General features: G+C 26.7%; 3 protein-coding genes across 3 annotated transcripts; 2 read left to right on the top strand and 1 right to left on the bottom strand.

Annotated features, from left to right (window-relative positions):
• Window positions 1–560: 560 nt before the first annotated feature.
• Window positions 561–4,588, bottom strand: PmUG01_12076600 (conserved Plasmodium protein, unknown function; the record flags this gene model as incomplete). The annotated part of the gene is made up of 2 exons (XM_029007012.1): window positions 561–800; window positions 1,121–4,588. The coding sequence occupies 2 exons, from the start codon at window positions 4,586–4,588 to the stop codon at window positions 561–563; spliced, it is 3,708 nt and encodes a 1,235-aa protein (XP_028863444.1).
• A 4,177-nt stretch (window positions 4,589–8,765) lies between these two features.
• Window positions 8,766–10,220, top strand: PmUG01_12076500 (allantoicase, putative; the record flags this gene model as incomplete). The annotated part of the gene is made up of 1 exon (XM_029007011.1): window positions 8,766–10,220. The coding sequence occupies one exon, from the start codon at window positions 8,766–8,768 to the stop codon at window positions 10,218–10,220; it is 1,455 nt and encodes a 484-aa protein (XP_028863443.1).
• A 1,380-nt stretch (window positions 10,221–11,600) lies between these two features.
• Window positions 11,601–15,901, top strand: PmUG01_12076400 (conserved Plasmodium protein, unknown function; the record flags this gene model as incomplete). The annotated part of the gene is made up of 17 exons (XM_029007009.1): window positions 11,601–11,693; window positions 11,849–11,965; window positions 12,159–12,224; window positions 12,389–12,490; window positions 12,633–12,727; window positions 12,856–12,910; window positions 13,086–13,174; window positions 13,361–13,556; window positions 13,801–13,902; window positions 14,100–14,189; window positions 14,363–14,418; window positions 14,574–14,667; window positions 14,888–14,983; window positions 15,171–15,203; window positions 15,306–15,370; window positions 15,685–15,725; window positions 15,867–15,901. The coding sequence occupies 17 exons, from the start codon at window positions 11,601–11,603 to the stop codon at window positions 15,899–15,901; spliced, it is 1,425 nt and encodes a 474-aa protein (XP_028863442.1).
• Between the last annotated feature and the right edge of the window lie 139 nt (window positions 15,902–16,040).

The raw sequence follows: 16,040 nt of genomic DNA, 5'->3' as shown, positions 1-16,040 counted from the left end.
ATTACGCGAATGTACAAAGCATATACCGCATATACTTCTATATATGTGTGTATATGCATTCGTGTTCATATACATATGAGCTAACTCAATTTAACACGTTTAAGCCAAATTACACGGGTTGTCGTCGTCCCTCTTTAATTCATTTTTTTGTGCAACGGCACCTGCTGGGCATATTTGTACCTTTTGCATAGCGTTTTTCTTAATCCTTCCTACATACATTATTTTAATATGGAATCGTGTGAATTTTCATATAATATTTGCTTTTTTTATTTTAAAAAATGTACCCATTTTTTTATTATGTAGTTTGTCTGCACCATTAGTTACACATACGACTGTTTCAGTTTTATGACGAGTTTGCTTTTATACTTTTTTTTCCATTTGTTTTTCCATTTGTTTTTCCATTTGTTTTTCCATTTGTTTTTCCATTTGTTTTTCCATTTGTTTTTCCATTTTATTTTTCATTATTTTTTTCATTATTTTTTTCATTTTATTTTTCATTTTATTTTCCATTTTTTCGATTTTTCCACTTTTTTATCAAACAATCTCATGTGACCGCATATTCACGCATTGTCTCTTTCCACGGAATAACACAGAGCCAAAATATCCTTAAAATTTATAGTACTAAATAATATGTTATAATCAACATTTTCATTGACACAATTCTCCGCCGTAGATTTGTCGATGCTTATAATTTCGCTTACAACTCTTTCGTAGCTCCTTTCTATGCTTTCATTGGGATTCCACTTGATTGGAGAGTAGTACCTGGGGGCCTCTAAGTTTTTGATAATCCACCTAAAAAGCTGAAAAGGAACGGCATATCGCATATTATGAGGGTGTTAGCATATTAAGTAGAGAATTACTTAGGGTTCTGTTTTTGTGTTTATTACTTAGCTTAGAATTATTAACGTAATTTGTTATTCCTTTTTTATTTTTTGTTTCTCTTTTATGTGTAAATATATATTTGTCACGTAGCATGGACTGAATTCATTTTACGTAATTCTATGTTTTTTTCAAGTTAGCACAAGAATAGAATACATTTTGTTCATCGATGTTAAGAAGCAGTAAGTTCAATCAAATATAAAGTACTGCTATTGAAGCAATGATTGTGTATTGTAAATACCTTTTGAGAGGAGTCCAAGAAAAACATGTTATCGTTTGTCATTTTCCCCTGCATGATTTTGTTATTTCTAATATCATTTATAATTATTTTAATATTATTTTCATATATTCCTATATTATATATCTGGAAGGTGTATATAGATATTTCTCTTAACGTCTGAGCAAATAGTAATATTACTTTTTGATATAATAACGAATTTTTTTTTATGCTTTTACTAATATTATGTTCATGTACATAGATAATGTACGGATATAGAATAGAATTTAGAAATAAATCTAGACATAATGTTAAGGTATGTATACTAAAATTTTTTTGATTCATTATTATACTTTTATTTGTTCCATCAATTTCGTCATGTATTAAGTAAAATAAAAATCGTATACTATCATTCAAATCCTTATGTGGTATGTTTATTATATCGTTTATTAATTTTTCCATATATATATATATATACTCTTTTATTTTGTTTAGCATATCAAATTCTTCCTTTTCCTTATCATTTATAATATCACTTGTTCTATTTTCGTGTTCATTCTTGTTTATCCATTTGTTATGTTCCACATCGTTATTCATTTGGTTAATTACTTCTTCAGATATGAAGTTGTCTTCTTCTAGCATAGTATAATCTTCCTCTCCTAACCTATTTCCTAAGTTTTTTGTTGTAATTCCTTTTTTTTCGTTTTCTCTAATCCCCAGTTCTTTCTCCTCCCCTTTGCTCCGTTTCTCATTTATATTTAAATCTGCACTTTGTTCATCAGCTACCGTTCCATTGATGACAGACGTATGTTGAGTAGCTGTATGAACTCGTTCAGAATTTTCATCAGCTCTGTCCCCCTTCCTACCACCGTTCTGCACGATACAGTTATGACCTTTTTTTTGCTCTAAGTAAACTTCATACAAATACATATCCTTCCCCCTTATATTTTTTACCTCTTCTAAGATCTGATTTTCATTTTTCTCCACCTCAACATAACACATCTCTACGTATTTGTCAACAAGAAAGGACAATTTAAAATTCCTGATACACAATAAGGTAGTACATGTATCTAACAATTGAGTTACTTTCATTTTAGTATGATAATCGATATTTTTATTGAACAGTGTATATATTTCATGTTTAATTATATGCCTTACGAGATCTTCTAACATATTATAATAATTTGAAATATTCAAAAATGAAGTAGCTAATTCTAATGTATTGTAATAACTATATCTTACTTTTAATATGTGTATAATATTTAAATATTTATAATTTAATAAATTTTTCCATAATTCTTTATAAATATATGAATTCTTCATATTTGACATTTCTGCTTGTTTCTCCATCATTTTTTCGTTTTTGAAAATTGTATATAATAGTAAATGATTGTTGCTCTGTTTCTCACTAGTTAACTCATAAATGGAACAGTAGTTCTCTCTAAGCTCAATTACTTCATTTATATCCTCTTTGTTCATCATATCGTATTTATGATACTCCCTATTCTTTCCACTAAAAGGATTGCCGTCATAAAGCAAGTTCATAAGGGCTTCAGCTTCTGTCCCTGTTGCTACGTCCACCGCTGCCTCTTCATCTCTCACCTCTGTTTCATTCATCACCCCCGCTTTTCCCCTTGCATGGTCTCTACTTCCTGCTTGATGTGTTAAAGCTAATTTCGCATAGCACTCGTTTCTGTCGTCATGATGCTCCTTCAACTTATCGTCATCGTAAAGAGCAAAGTGCCTATTTTTGTCGTTAAACATGGTGTTAAAATTGTACATGGATTCTAGTTTATTCTCACTTATTTTTAGAAGACAGTCTTTATTATGATTTCTCTCCTTTTTCCCGATTATTGTGTTATCTATACTTGCATGGTTAGCTAAATTGATTTTGTAAAAATTGTCTTCATAAATGTACAAATCTGAATGAACATATATTTTTTGGAAAACCCAATGAGGAATATATTTAAAGAAGTTGGTTTCTTTCACTTTTGCAGTTAAAAATTCAATAAGTAGTTCATGTTTCTTTTGATATAATATGAAGTCTGAAAATTTTAAAGATAATTTAGTATGAAAAAAAAATGCATCCATCCATTCTATTGTTAGTAGTTCTGATAACACAGACCTTTTTAAAGCCATTAGAAATTCTATTTTTTTCTTTTTAACATTCTTTAATTCATTTATTATATACTTATATAATGTATCTATTCTTTTTTGTAAAGATGTATAATTAGAATAAATTTCAGATAACTGTTTATGTTTCTTTTTTAATAAATGTATTATTCTAATCTTCCTATTTTCTAAATTTATATCACTTAAGGACTTTTTCTGATATGACAATATAAACGCATCTTTTATATTTGTTATTGGATGATTACGATAAGTACCTCTAGAATGATTACCTATTAGTATACAATTTGGACAAAGACTACAAAAACATTTCATACATACATTTTCAATTAATTCATTTGGATGATAAGCACATTTTCCGAATTGATATGGGGACTCCGATATATGAATTCTTTTATGATTTTTTAAAATTTTATTTTTCTCGTGATGTTTTATATCACATATATCACATAAATGAACTTTGTCATTATAACAGTAGTAAATTGCTTGAGCGCTACAACAGTTCTCACATACAGGAACACTAACATCTACCCTCAAACATTTGAATTCAAACTCTATCAGTAGCAAAGGAAGTACTTGCTCCGAATTTTTAACCTTATATATGTAGCTATACGGAAGTCCATTCTTTCCGTTATACCCCCTACTAAAGGGGCTGTTACTGTAACTGTTGATGTAGTACCTATTGTACGTGTAATGGCCATTCCTAATACTATTATTCCGATGATCATTTCCCCCTTTTTTTTCGGCACCCCCTTTTGAATTCATTCGCATACAGTATAGACTTCTATCAACAGCAATGGAATCATAGGAATTAGGAATTTCATTCTTTTCGATATATCCAAAATTACTATTGTTTAATAAAAGAGTTTTACTCGGTATAATTTTAAATAAATATACCTTAAATGTGCCATTCGTATTCTGTTCAAATCCTAAAGGGTAATCAGTATTACCAATAACATAATCAAAGTTTCTTAATTCTTCATAATTTTTTAAAAAATATTCTCCAATATGTTCACTACTATTATCATTTATTGTGTTCGTATCAACTATACTAAGTAATATATTGCTCTTTAAGCATTTAGCTACTTCATCAAACTCTTTTTCGTATTCACATTTTGTTAATTTGTATATATTTAAAACATTTACATTACTACTGAAAAAATGAAGTTTTAATATATACTCATATTTCATAATTGAATTGTAATCTTTCATCTTACTCACTTCAACAATGTTCTTAAATATACTCTTCCTCTTCTTTTCATCTAATAACTTGTCCTTAACCACAATTCTTTTATATACATCTTCAAAATTGACATTCTTATCATTCCCATCTTCATACATATCACTCGTTGGATCCTTCATTATGTGGGTTCTCGCTAAACAGTAAATTAGTACGACAAAAAGGAAGAGGTGAAAATGGAAAGGGGAATGATAACGGAAAAGAGAAGACAGAAAGGATAGGCATAAAAATAAGAAAAGTAAATATATAAAGTTGACAAATATTCAAAGTGACAATCAAAGAGCGTGGAAAAAAGCCTAGAAGAGAGAAAACATTTTCCCTGTTAACCCTTAGAATATTGCTTATTTTTAATATATTTGCAGCACTTGCTATTTTTGTAATATTTGCTATATATGCTATATATGCTATTTTTGTAATATTTGCTATATATGCTATATATGCTATTTTTGCAATATTTGCTATATATGCTATATATGCTATTTTTGCAATATTTGCTATATATGCTATATATGCTATTTTTGCAATATTTGCTATATATGCTATATATGCTATTTTTGCAATTTTTGTTATATATGCAATATTTGCAATTTTTGCAATATTTTTTTTTTTTGTTTTTTTCCCTGTCTTTATCATTTCGTTATGTATTTCTTTCTCATTTAACCAATCGCATTTTACATTATATGTATTCCTATTCAAATAAAAGGAAAAAAAAAAAAAAAAATTTTGTTATGAATACACCCAAAAGAGTAACATAAACTGGTAAAGGGCAATTAAATCAGTTTGTGCAACGCACAGAAAAGAGGTAAAAAGGAAAATAAAAAACACAGTGTGTTAAATTTTAAAACCATACTGCACAATCAAATGACAGAACAAAATAAAATAAAATCAGACAGGAAGCAGTCTATTCGTGAGGTATATATTTTTTTTTTTATATCTCGTGTATTCCTTAAACTAGGAATAAATGTGTGTATTTAAGAGGAAACGGAAAAAAAAAATAATAAATAAATACATATACATATATATACGTAAACATATGCATACATATACAAATACACCTTATTGTAACTTTTTGGCAGTGAAAATAAAATTAAAACAATCCCAAGACTAGTTAATTATCATTTTGTTAATTATCATTTTGTTAATTATCATTTTGTCTCATGTTTTACGTTTATACTTATGATTACTCTTTTTAAAGAAGAAATTTACTGAATTTTTTTTAGCCCCTTCAAAATTTTGTTTTTCCCCCAAAAGGTATATGAAAAAAAATTCCACGTTTTTTGTTACCCATACATTTATATATACATAAGTCCTTGTACAGAGCTGTGCCAAAATTACACATTTACCAAAATGGCAAATTCAAAAGGTTTAACATCCTTTAAAATGTAAAGAAAAAAAAAACAAAAATAAATACAAATATTGCTGTAAATACAAATATTGCTGTAAATACAAATATACATATAAATGCAAAAACAAAAATGTTTATCATATATTTTTATGGAACGGCAAATGTTCAATTCGAACGAAAAAAAAATCTTTAACATTCATTTACAACTAAAGTCGAATACCATTTCGGACAATTCTTTAAAAGTCAAAGAGGTATACATGAAAATGAATAAGACATGCATGCCATAAGGGACGTACGATGGGAATATTTACCTGTGCCACTTCTTAACTGTTTCATAAAAGATAATTTGAAACTCGCAAATATATATATATATATATATACGTATGTGCATATACATACGTGTATGCTTTCATTTCTCATATTAATTTATTTGTCAATGAAACAATTTCGCAATAAAAGGGGCATGTTTACCGAGTAAGCGAAATAAAAGGTTACAAATTTTGTCGTTCCCTCTTTTGTGTATTTTTTTTCTTTTTTTTTTTTTTTGGGAATATCTAATTTGCTATTAACTTATGCGCCCGTTTCGTCTTATATATATATACATACATACATGCATGCACATTTATGTTATTACTTTTACACGATGAACAGGTGCAAAATGGTAGAAAAATCTCGGGCAGTTTTATAGAAAAGAGGCAGGAAGTAATAGTACTATTTCGAAAGAAATATTAACACAGTTATTTTTTTTTTATTTGTTATATATATCTTCCTACGTTTGTCATTCTTTCCCTTCATGCAGTGTAATAAGAGATAAAAGGGTCTTCCTTTTTTTTTTTTAAATAGCATACGTAAGAGTTGTATTTTTTCGACGTATTTCTATCCTCTATAATATTCCTATATTACACCGTTTAAAGATATAATTCTTTTTGTAAGGCTGTATATTTTTTTTACCTTTTTTTTTTTTTTTTTAAACTTTATTTTATTGTTATAAAGAAATAATATTTTTCCTAATAAAAACTTATATACTTCTTTACTTTGAAGTCTTATGAGATATTTCATCAGAGACTATTCTGGAATAACATACGGGTTGCTTATTTTATTTTTTTTTTTATAAAATAAATATTTTTACACATATGTATATATATATATATATATAAACTTTTTATTTATTCCGTATTCTCAACTATTTCAATTGTTATATTGTTACACACGTAAAGAAAAAAAAAAAAAAAATTTCTAGCAAAAATTACTTGAATTCAAACTTTTACATGAAAATATACTTTTAAGAAAAAACGTTCAAAAATGTGGAGGAACATTTGGAGTAGTTATATATACCTCAGTGTACTATTTTTTTATGTAAGCACGATGTTTTTAAAAAGTATTATATACATACGCATATATGTATACGTACACGTATACTTATACATATTCATATATACAAATTACCTATTATATATATATATATATATATATGTAAGAAGACGGCTTCTACAATCCCCCATTTGCAAACTAAATAATTTTTCTTCGCATTTCACGTATAACCCCTTAAGGAATAATATGAAGAGTTCCGCATAACATATTCCTTGTTACGATGTGATATACATTTTTCCTTATTTCAAGAACGTATTTTGTTAAGATTAATAAAAAATTAATAACGAATTAATTAATAATTAACAAAACAGTAAGGCGTGTTTATTTCCTTTTCACTGAAATACAGTCATCATTACGTAAGAGCAAAGAACTATTTTTCCATATGAACACAAAAAAAAAAAAAAAGAAAAAAAAAAGTATTAAGAAACACATTTCATTAATACGTCTGTAAATAAGTAATTGGATCTTTACCCATGTGTATGCATTTTGTGCATATATCAGTTCTTATAATTATGCTTCGTAAATGTTAAGAAGCCGAACGTCATAATTTTGTATCATTAATATTTTAAAAAGATGAATTTTATAAAGTTTTTCTTACGTACTCACTAACTTCAGCAAACGGCAGCTATAGCAGCCAGAGAAGCTATGCTTATAGTCATTACACGTAATAATAATTACAACAGTGCAGTAATTTTTACATTGGCCATAGCTGTATGGTAACCATATAGGAATTTTGTATATGAAATTACCACCTTTTTTTGGGTGAAGTATTTAAACAAAATATAGACTGCTTCACCTTAGTACATCAAATAAAAACTTTTTTTTCGTTTACACAACAGATAGATAGTAAAAAGTACCTGAGCCACCACTGGTACATTTGCATATGCTTATCTGCATAAATGCAAAAATACCTACACATAACCAAAATTACCTATAATTAGGAAAAAATAGGTACATGCAAGACCATAAATGTACATATACATATATGCGCATTGTGATTATATTTGTATGTTAAGCAGTAGTAGCACATTAAAATGATGTACATATTTTAATTATAAGGAAAAAAAAATTTTTAAATGTCATATATATATGTTTAGGGGTATGCATTTACCTCTATACTTTTCTCACAATTTAAGAGAAAGATACACAAATAAATAATGTACTTTCTTTTTTATTTTTATTTGCAATATGTATTTATTACGCAGTCCTTTTTTGTACACATCATAAGAACACCACATTGATTTTTTCCTGTCATACAAAAAAATAGGTTTCTTGTATTGCGCTTATATTGCAACGCCACACGCTGTAATATGTATGTATTTGCATATGTGTACATGACCATATGTTTTAATATGCAGGCTTATAGACTAGACATACATATGTATATATTATATATGCATTTCTTTCTGGCTAGGTCCATTTGCCAGCATGCACCATATCATGTCCATATGTATGCATAGCTTTTTTTTTTCAAGAACTAAATGTGCATAAGTTAAAAATAAAATAAAAAGATAACAAGAAAAGCAGACAAGAAAAAAGAAAAACATAAAAATAAAGGTGAAGAAAAAAATAAATAAATCACAATGAACGAACAAGAAAGAACAAATGAGGAAGAAAGCAAAGTACTAAGCAAAGTAAATGAAACGAAAATTTCAAGAAAAAGAAAACTACAGGAAACTGAAGCAGATGAGAGTGATGAAGGAGAAGGAAATAATATTAGTAGAAAAACCTACAAGTTGAAAAAAAGAAAAAAAAAAAAATTTTTAAACATTTTTAATAACATTTTTAGCTGGATAATAAGTAAGAGTACAAAAATCCCATCTAAAGAAATTGAATGCATAAATGATGTAAATTTTTTCAATTTTACTAATGTCTTATCAAAACATTTCGGTTCTAAGGTTCTATTTGTAACAGATGAATCGATAAGTAAATCTGAAAATTTAATGATTGAAGAAAAAATAGGATGGATAACTAGAAGAAGAAGAGATGTAGGACATGAATGGTTAATACTGAAATTGAAGTACCCAAGTATTATATATGGTCTGGAATTAAATTTTGATAATATGGATGATGATATATGTCCACATTTATCGATTGAAGTTGTAGAAAATTCTTGCATAGATGAGATAATTAAAGAAGAAGAATTTATAATTAACGAAGCAGAAGGGAAAGAAGAAAAAATAATAAAAAGAAAAAGTTATAATTTTTTGGAATCATATAAAATAGATAAATCTATTTCAGATATATTAGAAAATCAAAATACTCCATGGGTTGAATTACTTCAAGCAGATTGTGTAGACTTTTTAAAATGTACCAATAAAAAAAGAGTATACTATTTTAAAATTAATGACCAGTCTTTAATTAAACCTTGGACACATATAAGAATTAATTTATATCCAGATGGAGGTATAAATAACATAAAATTTTATGGAGAATTTGTTTCTTTATTTAAAAAACATACAATTGTATCAAAACAAAAAATATTTTTAAATAAACCTGAAAATGGATGTACTTTAATTTATTATCATTGTGATAATATTTATAAAGGACACCCAAAATATATTATTGATTCATATAAAACAGATGGATTTTGTACTAAAAGATTATTTAATAGACCTCCTATAATCTTAAGAACACTATCATATAATTCTATTAAAAACATTTCTATCTTTAAATTTGGTGTTAGAGGTATAATTGAAAACTTTACAATTGACATAGGAAATTATAAATATGATCATCCAGAGTGTATACAAATATATTTGCTTGATTGCATAGATATTCTTACTTTAGACTTACTAGAGCAAAAAAGAATTTTTGAAGAAGATGAAAAATTAGAAAAAAAAAAAATTGACTGGTTACAGCTACCTCCATGTAAAATAGCTACAGATCATAAAAAAACATTCTACAATTTTAATTTATTAGAATATAATTTTACACTTATGGAGAGAACAGCAACACACTTTAAAATTTCCCTTCATCCGGATGGCGGAATTTCTCAGGTAAATGTCATAGGAACAGTGTTGTCCACTCCACCCTGAAGGAAAAGCAAAAAAATAAACAAATCAAAGGCTCGAAAAAAAAAAAATTCTGAACAAGGAAGAAATATGCAACAAATTGCTAGTGGTTGTTCAGAAAAAAGAAAGGAAAAAAAAAAAAAAAAAAAAAGGTAAGTCTAAAGAGAGCACGTCAAGAGTAAGCAAGTCAAAAGCGCAACTACATATTCGATAGAAGGATAAGAACAATATATACAAAAATAATTCGATAAAAGTGATAAATTCGCATAAATTCTTCACTTAAAAGAAAATATGTTTTATTACGTGCAAGCTACATGCTTTTCAAATATTATGCAGATGAAATAAATTTTTAAATATAACACAAATTTGTTTGCATGTTTTTTTTTTTTTTTATCTCCCCACATTTTTGTTATATATGCTGTATGTTTTGATCAAATAATATATATTTGTTTTACTTTTTTACTTGATTTTTTTATACATTTATTCACACATTTAACTTATTCGTTTACTTACTCATAAATTACATATTCTAATAAGAGTTTATTTTTGGTACTTTTAAAAATGCTAAAATGAAATAAAAAAATATAAAACACTTTTATATTAAGTGTGTGCACCCTTCTCCTCAATGTTCCGAATTCATTTAACAATTTTTTAAAAATTTTCCTTATTGGAGAATACTTTCACGCGTTCGCAAATTCCCAAAAAGAGCATGAATGTACATATATACACACATATACATATATATATGTGCTTGCGTGTGTGCTTTTTTACAGTTAAAATAAACTAATAATTTTAATACATAAAAATATTTATAAACGCTTTCATTTGTATATCAGTTAATGCGAAATATGTAATCAAACAAAAATCTTCCAAACCGAACCTATTTTTTAAAAATGCTAAGTCTACATAGCAATAAATTGGAGAAAAAAAAAGGAAAAAAAAACAAACAAACAAACACTTTTTTTCAGTTTCATATGGTGATAAATTGTCTAACTGCTTATATATCTCTTGTACTTATCTTGTCTAATTTTTTTTAAAAAATAATTTTTTTTGTAATTAAAGAGGAGCATAAAAAAAAGGAAAAAAACGAAACGAAACAAAACGAATGAACGAAATCGATGACAGATGTGGTGAATGTAATGTGTATAAATCAGTAAATAATAATATAAAAAATATAAAAAGTGTTAATATTACTCCTGTGCTCGGAATATCCCATATCCCTATATGTTCGCATACACGTATCTATATCCATAAAAATAGAGCTTAATTAAAATATAATTATTATTAGCATTGTTTTTTTTTCCTTTAATCCTTCTCTTTTACTACGTTACCCATATAATAAGATGAATTAGACTATTAAAAAAAAAAAAAAAATAGAAATAATTCAGAAATGAAAAATCAAAAATGAAAAATCAAAACAGCGATAAGTTAACTAATCTAAAGGATTTAGTTCCCTTTTATAAAGTACAATATATAAAACAACAGAAGAATACGTTAGTACATATATATACACATATATATGTATATAAGAACATACGAAGTAATTTTATTAGTAAACTATAACTACCATCCTTTTTCGAGGAGGTATCAGCAGATGAGGAGTTTTCTTTATATAAGCAACAAACTCTTTTACTGTTTTTTTTTTTTTTTAGAAAGACAATGAAAAGCTTAATGAAAATACCGAGGATATTGTTTATTCTGTAAAGAAGAAATTTAACTTCATAAAAGAAAAGGGGGAATCAACATTTAGTAAATATGAGAATACCAAGGTAAAACGCTAATACAGAGAAATAAAACGAATAGAACAAATAAATCGAAGAAAGAAGATAAAACAAAAAAAAAAAAAAAATAAATAAATCAAAATAAAACATAACAAATAAGAGCAACTCATAGCGAAAGTGCATGAAGAAATACTTTGAAATATACTTTCCTCTACATAAGTTTGCTTTACTTTTAATATAGAAAAATTTGGAATTATTAAATAGAGAATTAAAACTAAACAAAATTTCCCTCGGACAACAAAAAATTGTAATAATAAGAGGCTTATAAATTAGTTTCAGCCATTGTTTGTATATGCACATAGAATGGAAATACCTGAAAAATTCACACATAAACATAAATATATATATGTATGTGTATGTATATATATATATACCATTATACATACACACCCTTATGGGTTCCCAAATAAGGAATATGATGAACTGAAAGCGAAAAATGAGGAGATATTAAACAAATTTGAAAATCTAAAGCATTCTAAATATACGTACCAAATAATGCTACAAAGGGTGAAGGTACTAGTTAAACATATATATATATGTATGCACATATGTCCATACATATATACATGTGTAAGTCGTTAACAAATTCCAAATTGAAAATTATATGCATAAACCACTTAACAATGTCTATTTCTGTTCCTTTTACTCGAAACAGAAAGAAAAGAAGTTATTATACTTCTATTTAAATTCCTTAGAAAGAACTGTAAATAGTTTAAAAAATAGTGAAAGACAGCTTCATAATAACATACAGTAATAAAAAGAAGGAAGTATATAAAAAAAAATATCCTAAAACGTGAGAATACCCATATTACTCCCTATATACGTATACTGGTGTTCCTAGTTCACCCTAATTTTTCCTTTTCCCCTTTGAACAACAGGAAAATCACGTCAGAAAATAAAAATTTGAGGAAATCCATTGATGAGAAAAAAACGGTAAAATAAGTACTTCAGGCATAAGTAATATACATGCTGTATAGATATAAATATGAATATATATATCTGTATATGCGCATATCGCATGAAGGCGATAAAAGAAAAAAAGCAAAAAGAAGGGAATTGCAGAAAAGCGCAACACACACTTCTATACGTGGCATCTACCTATTGGCAGGAAATTGTAAAAGCCAAAAACAAGAATGAAGAAATACTTAAATACATGAATGTTAATAAGGAACACAGCAATATATTAAGGATAAGAAGGTATAAAAATACTTGCATATATATATATGTAAAACTGTTGTTTCTCTCTCTGTCTTTTTATGGCATGCAAGGATAATGTTTATTTCATTAGAACGATGAGCACATAGAAGAGGTTAAATAAAAAAAGACATGTACTATTCCTAATTAATATTTCTTTTTCTTTTTCTTCTTTTTTATTCTATTTAGGGAGATGATCAATGAATACAAAAATAATAAGTTAAACAACGCAGATATAGCATTAATGATGCAAGAAAAAAGAAAATTCAAGAAACTTCTTATTTACTATCTACTGTATAATAATTATCTAAAATTAAATGCCTCCAACATTTTTGAAAATGCGAGCAATATATATGCTACCATATCAAAGTTGAGGGAAGCAACAGTAATAAAAACAAAGAATAGATAAATGAAAGAATAAACAAAATAAACGTCTACATATCCATGTGAAGATGGGGAACATGGACAAATTTGAAAAGACTCAGGAACTAATATGAATTATATAAAAACTTAAAATATAAAGCAGCGAATAATGCATACTTGTGTATTTGTATATATATGCTCGTATAAGCCTATTTAATCCTTAATTTTTTTTTTTTTTTTCATTTCACCTAAATATTAACTCTCAGGGAGTTACGGACATTTACGACATAAATCAAAAGTTCCTAGACATTGAAAATAAAAAAAATTTATTACAAAAAGAGGAAGAGTTATCGCAGAAGAGACTTGAAGTAAAATAAAAATTAAACTATCACCTCTGTTCATACTAACTTAAACTTATTCTTTTTCTTCCCTTTTTGCAAAAGGAGGATCATTACATTTTTTTTTTATCCTTTCCATGACTTTCCAATGCTTCAATCGTTTCCATTTCATTCATTATAATATAATTTTCTTTTTTTTTTTTTTCCTCCTTTTTTGTATTACTCAGGATACCATTAAGGAATACATAAGCTTAAACAATGAAATCATAAACACTTTTTCAGAAGATAAAAACATATTGAGGAAAAAAATCCTAAATGTAATAATGAATTGGAAATATTTGCACATGTATATGTAATCTTATATATATATGCGTATGAAGATCTAAGTATATACATGTATAAACGTATATACATCCATACATACATACATACATACGTATATATATTAACACGAACGCGACTATTTTCCTGTGTTGCTCTTTCACTTTAGGAAAAGGAAAAAATATCAGAGGATATATACGACCTCTACAAGCTCGTATTTGCAAGGTTTATATATATTGCTTTATAAAAAAGAGACTTCAATGAAAAAAAAAAAATTTAATACAAATATATATACATAATCATAAATAAAATTCTTTATATTCCTTTCACCTTTTTATTACTTATCTTGCTGTACAATTCTTCGCCATTCTCAATTGAAGCGAAAAAGAATTAGAAGACATTAATATAAAATTGGACAAAATAAAAAAATTTTTGGAAAAACAAAATAATTATTTCCACTCTATAAATATGGAGGTAATCAACCTTCTGCGCATAGATTAGATGCAAACGCATAGGATATTTTGTTCACACATAAATGTGAACATAAATACATATGAACATATATACATATGTATATATATATATGTGTGTGCAAATATGAATGTTCCAGTATTTATATCGGTCCCAATACACAAACGTTGGCATATATCAGTATATACTACGACTGCACATTCACCCTGACGATCTCTTGCAGGATATGATGGAGTTTCACTCAAACGAAGACATGTTGCAGTATATAAAAAATTTAAAAGTAACAATTGAGATCCTCATGAAAATTACTCAGAAAAACGTAAAAAAAAATAAAATAAAAAATAAAACAAATAAAATAACAAATTAATAATTTGGAAATAAAACTTTCAATGTGCATAACAGTTTTACAACTTCAAATGATCTTTTTTTATTATTTTTTATTTTTTATTTTTTATTTCTTCTTTTCTTCTTTTCTTTTTTTTTTTTTTTTTAATGCCAAATAAAAGAGGGAAAATGGACATATTAGCAGGTCCTATAAGGTATGTACATAGTTGCGTACACAGTGACACGCATATACACAAAGGGGATAATTTAAACTACAATCATTTTATTTACCTTTTCTTTTTTTTTTTTTTTTTTAGTCTTTAGAATTTTTGGAAATTATAAACTTGTATAAAAACGTTGACTTTCACAAGAACATGTGCAGGTAAAAAAAAAAAAAATAAAATAAAATAAAAAATGTAATATAGCCATAAGGTAAAACTACAGTATAACTATATTGCATTTAAAAGTGCATGAATTGATAAAATGAATATTTGAATATATATTATAACATAAAATAGTGTAATATAGCACAATACAGTACAATACAATGTAGCATTGTAGAGTATGTGCATAAATAAAGAACGATTTCGATTTCAACTTCTACTGTCGAACTAATTCACAATTCAAAATTTTGACTACTTAAAATTTTAACTGCTCGCTATTTTCCTCTCATTTTTTTATGTGCCGCTATTATAGGGTTGACGACACTCAAGATCTTGAAAATACAATAAAATTAGGTATTTGTGAAGCACGTCTGTATATATATATCTGTAACTGCATACAACTACTATTTTTTTTTTTTTTTTTCTAGCTATGAAAATACACAGATTATATTTCCTTTTTTTGTTCTTCTTAATTTGGTTGGCTATTTTTAACAGAATCCAAAATATTAGCCAAAGGAAAGCATCTGTGATTAGCACACAGCCAGAAAGCAAGGAGGAAAAAATAAAATAAAATAAAAATAACGATAAATTATTTTAATTTAATAAACAGACAGCATAATTCAAACGCTAACGTTAACACTACCATTTCTAAAATATCGCGCTTGGCTC

Source organism: Plasmodium malariae (genome assembly GCF_900090045.1).
Source record: "Plasmodium malariae genome assembly, chromosome: 12".
Taxonomy (NCBI): domain Eukaryota; phylum Apicomplexa; class Aconoidasida; order Haemosporida; family Plasmodiidae; genus Plasmodium; species Plasmodium malariae.
Note: the sequence above shows the minus strand (reverse complement) of the source record. Positions and strands in the feature narration are given on the sequence as shown.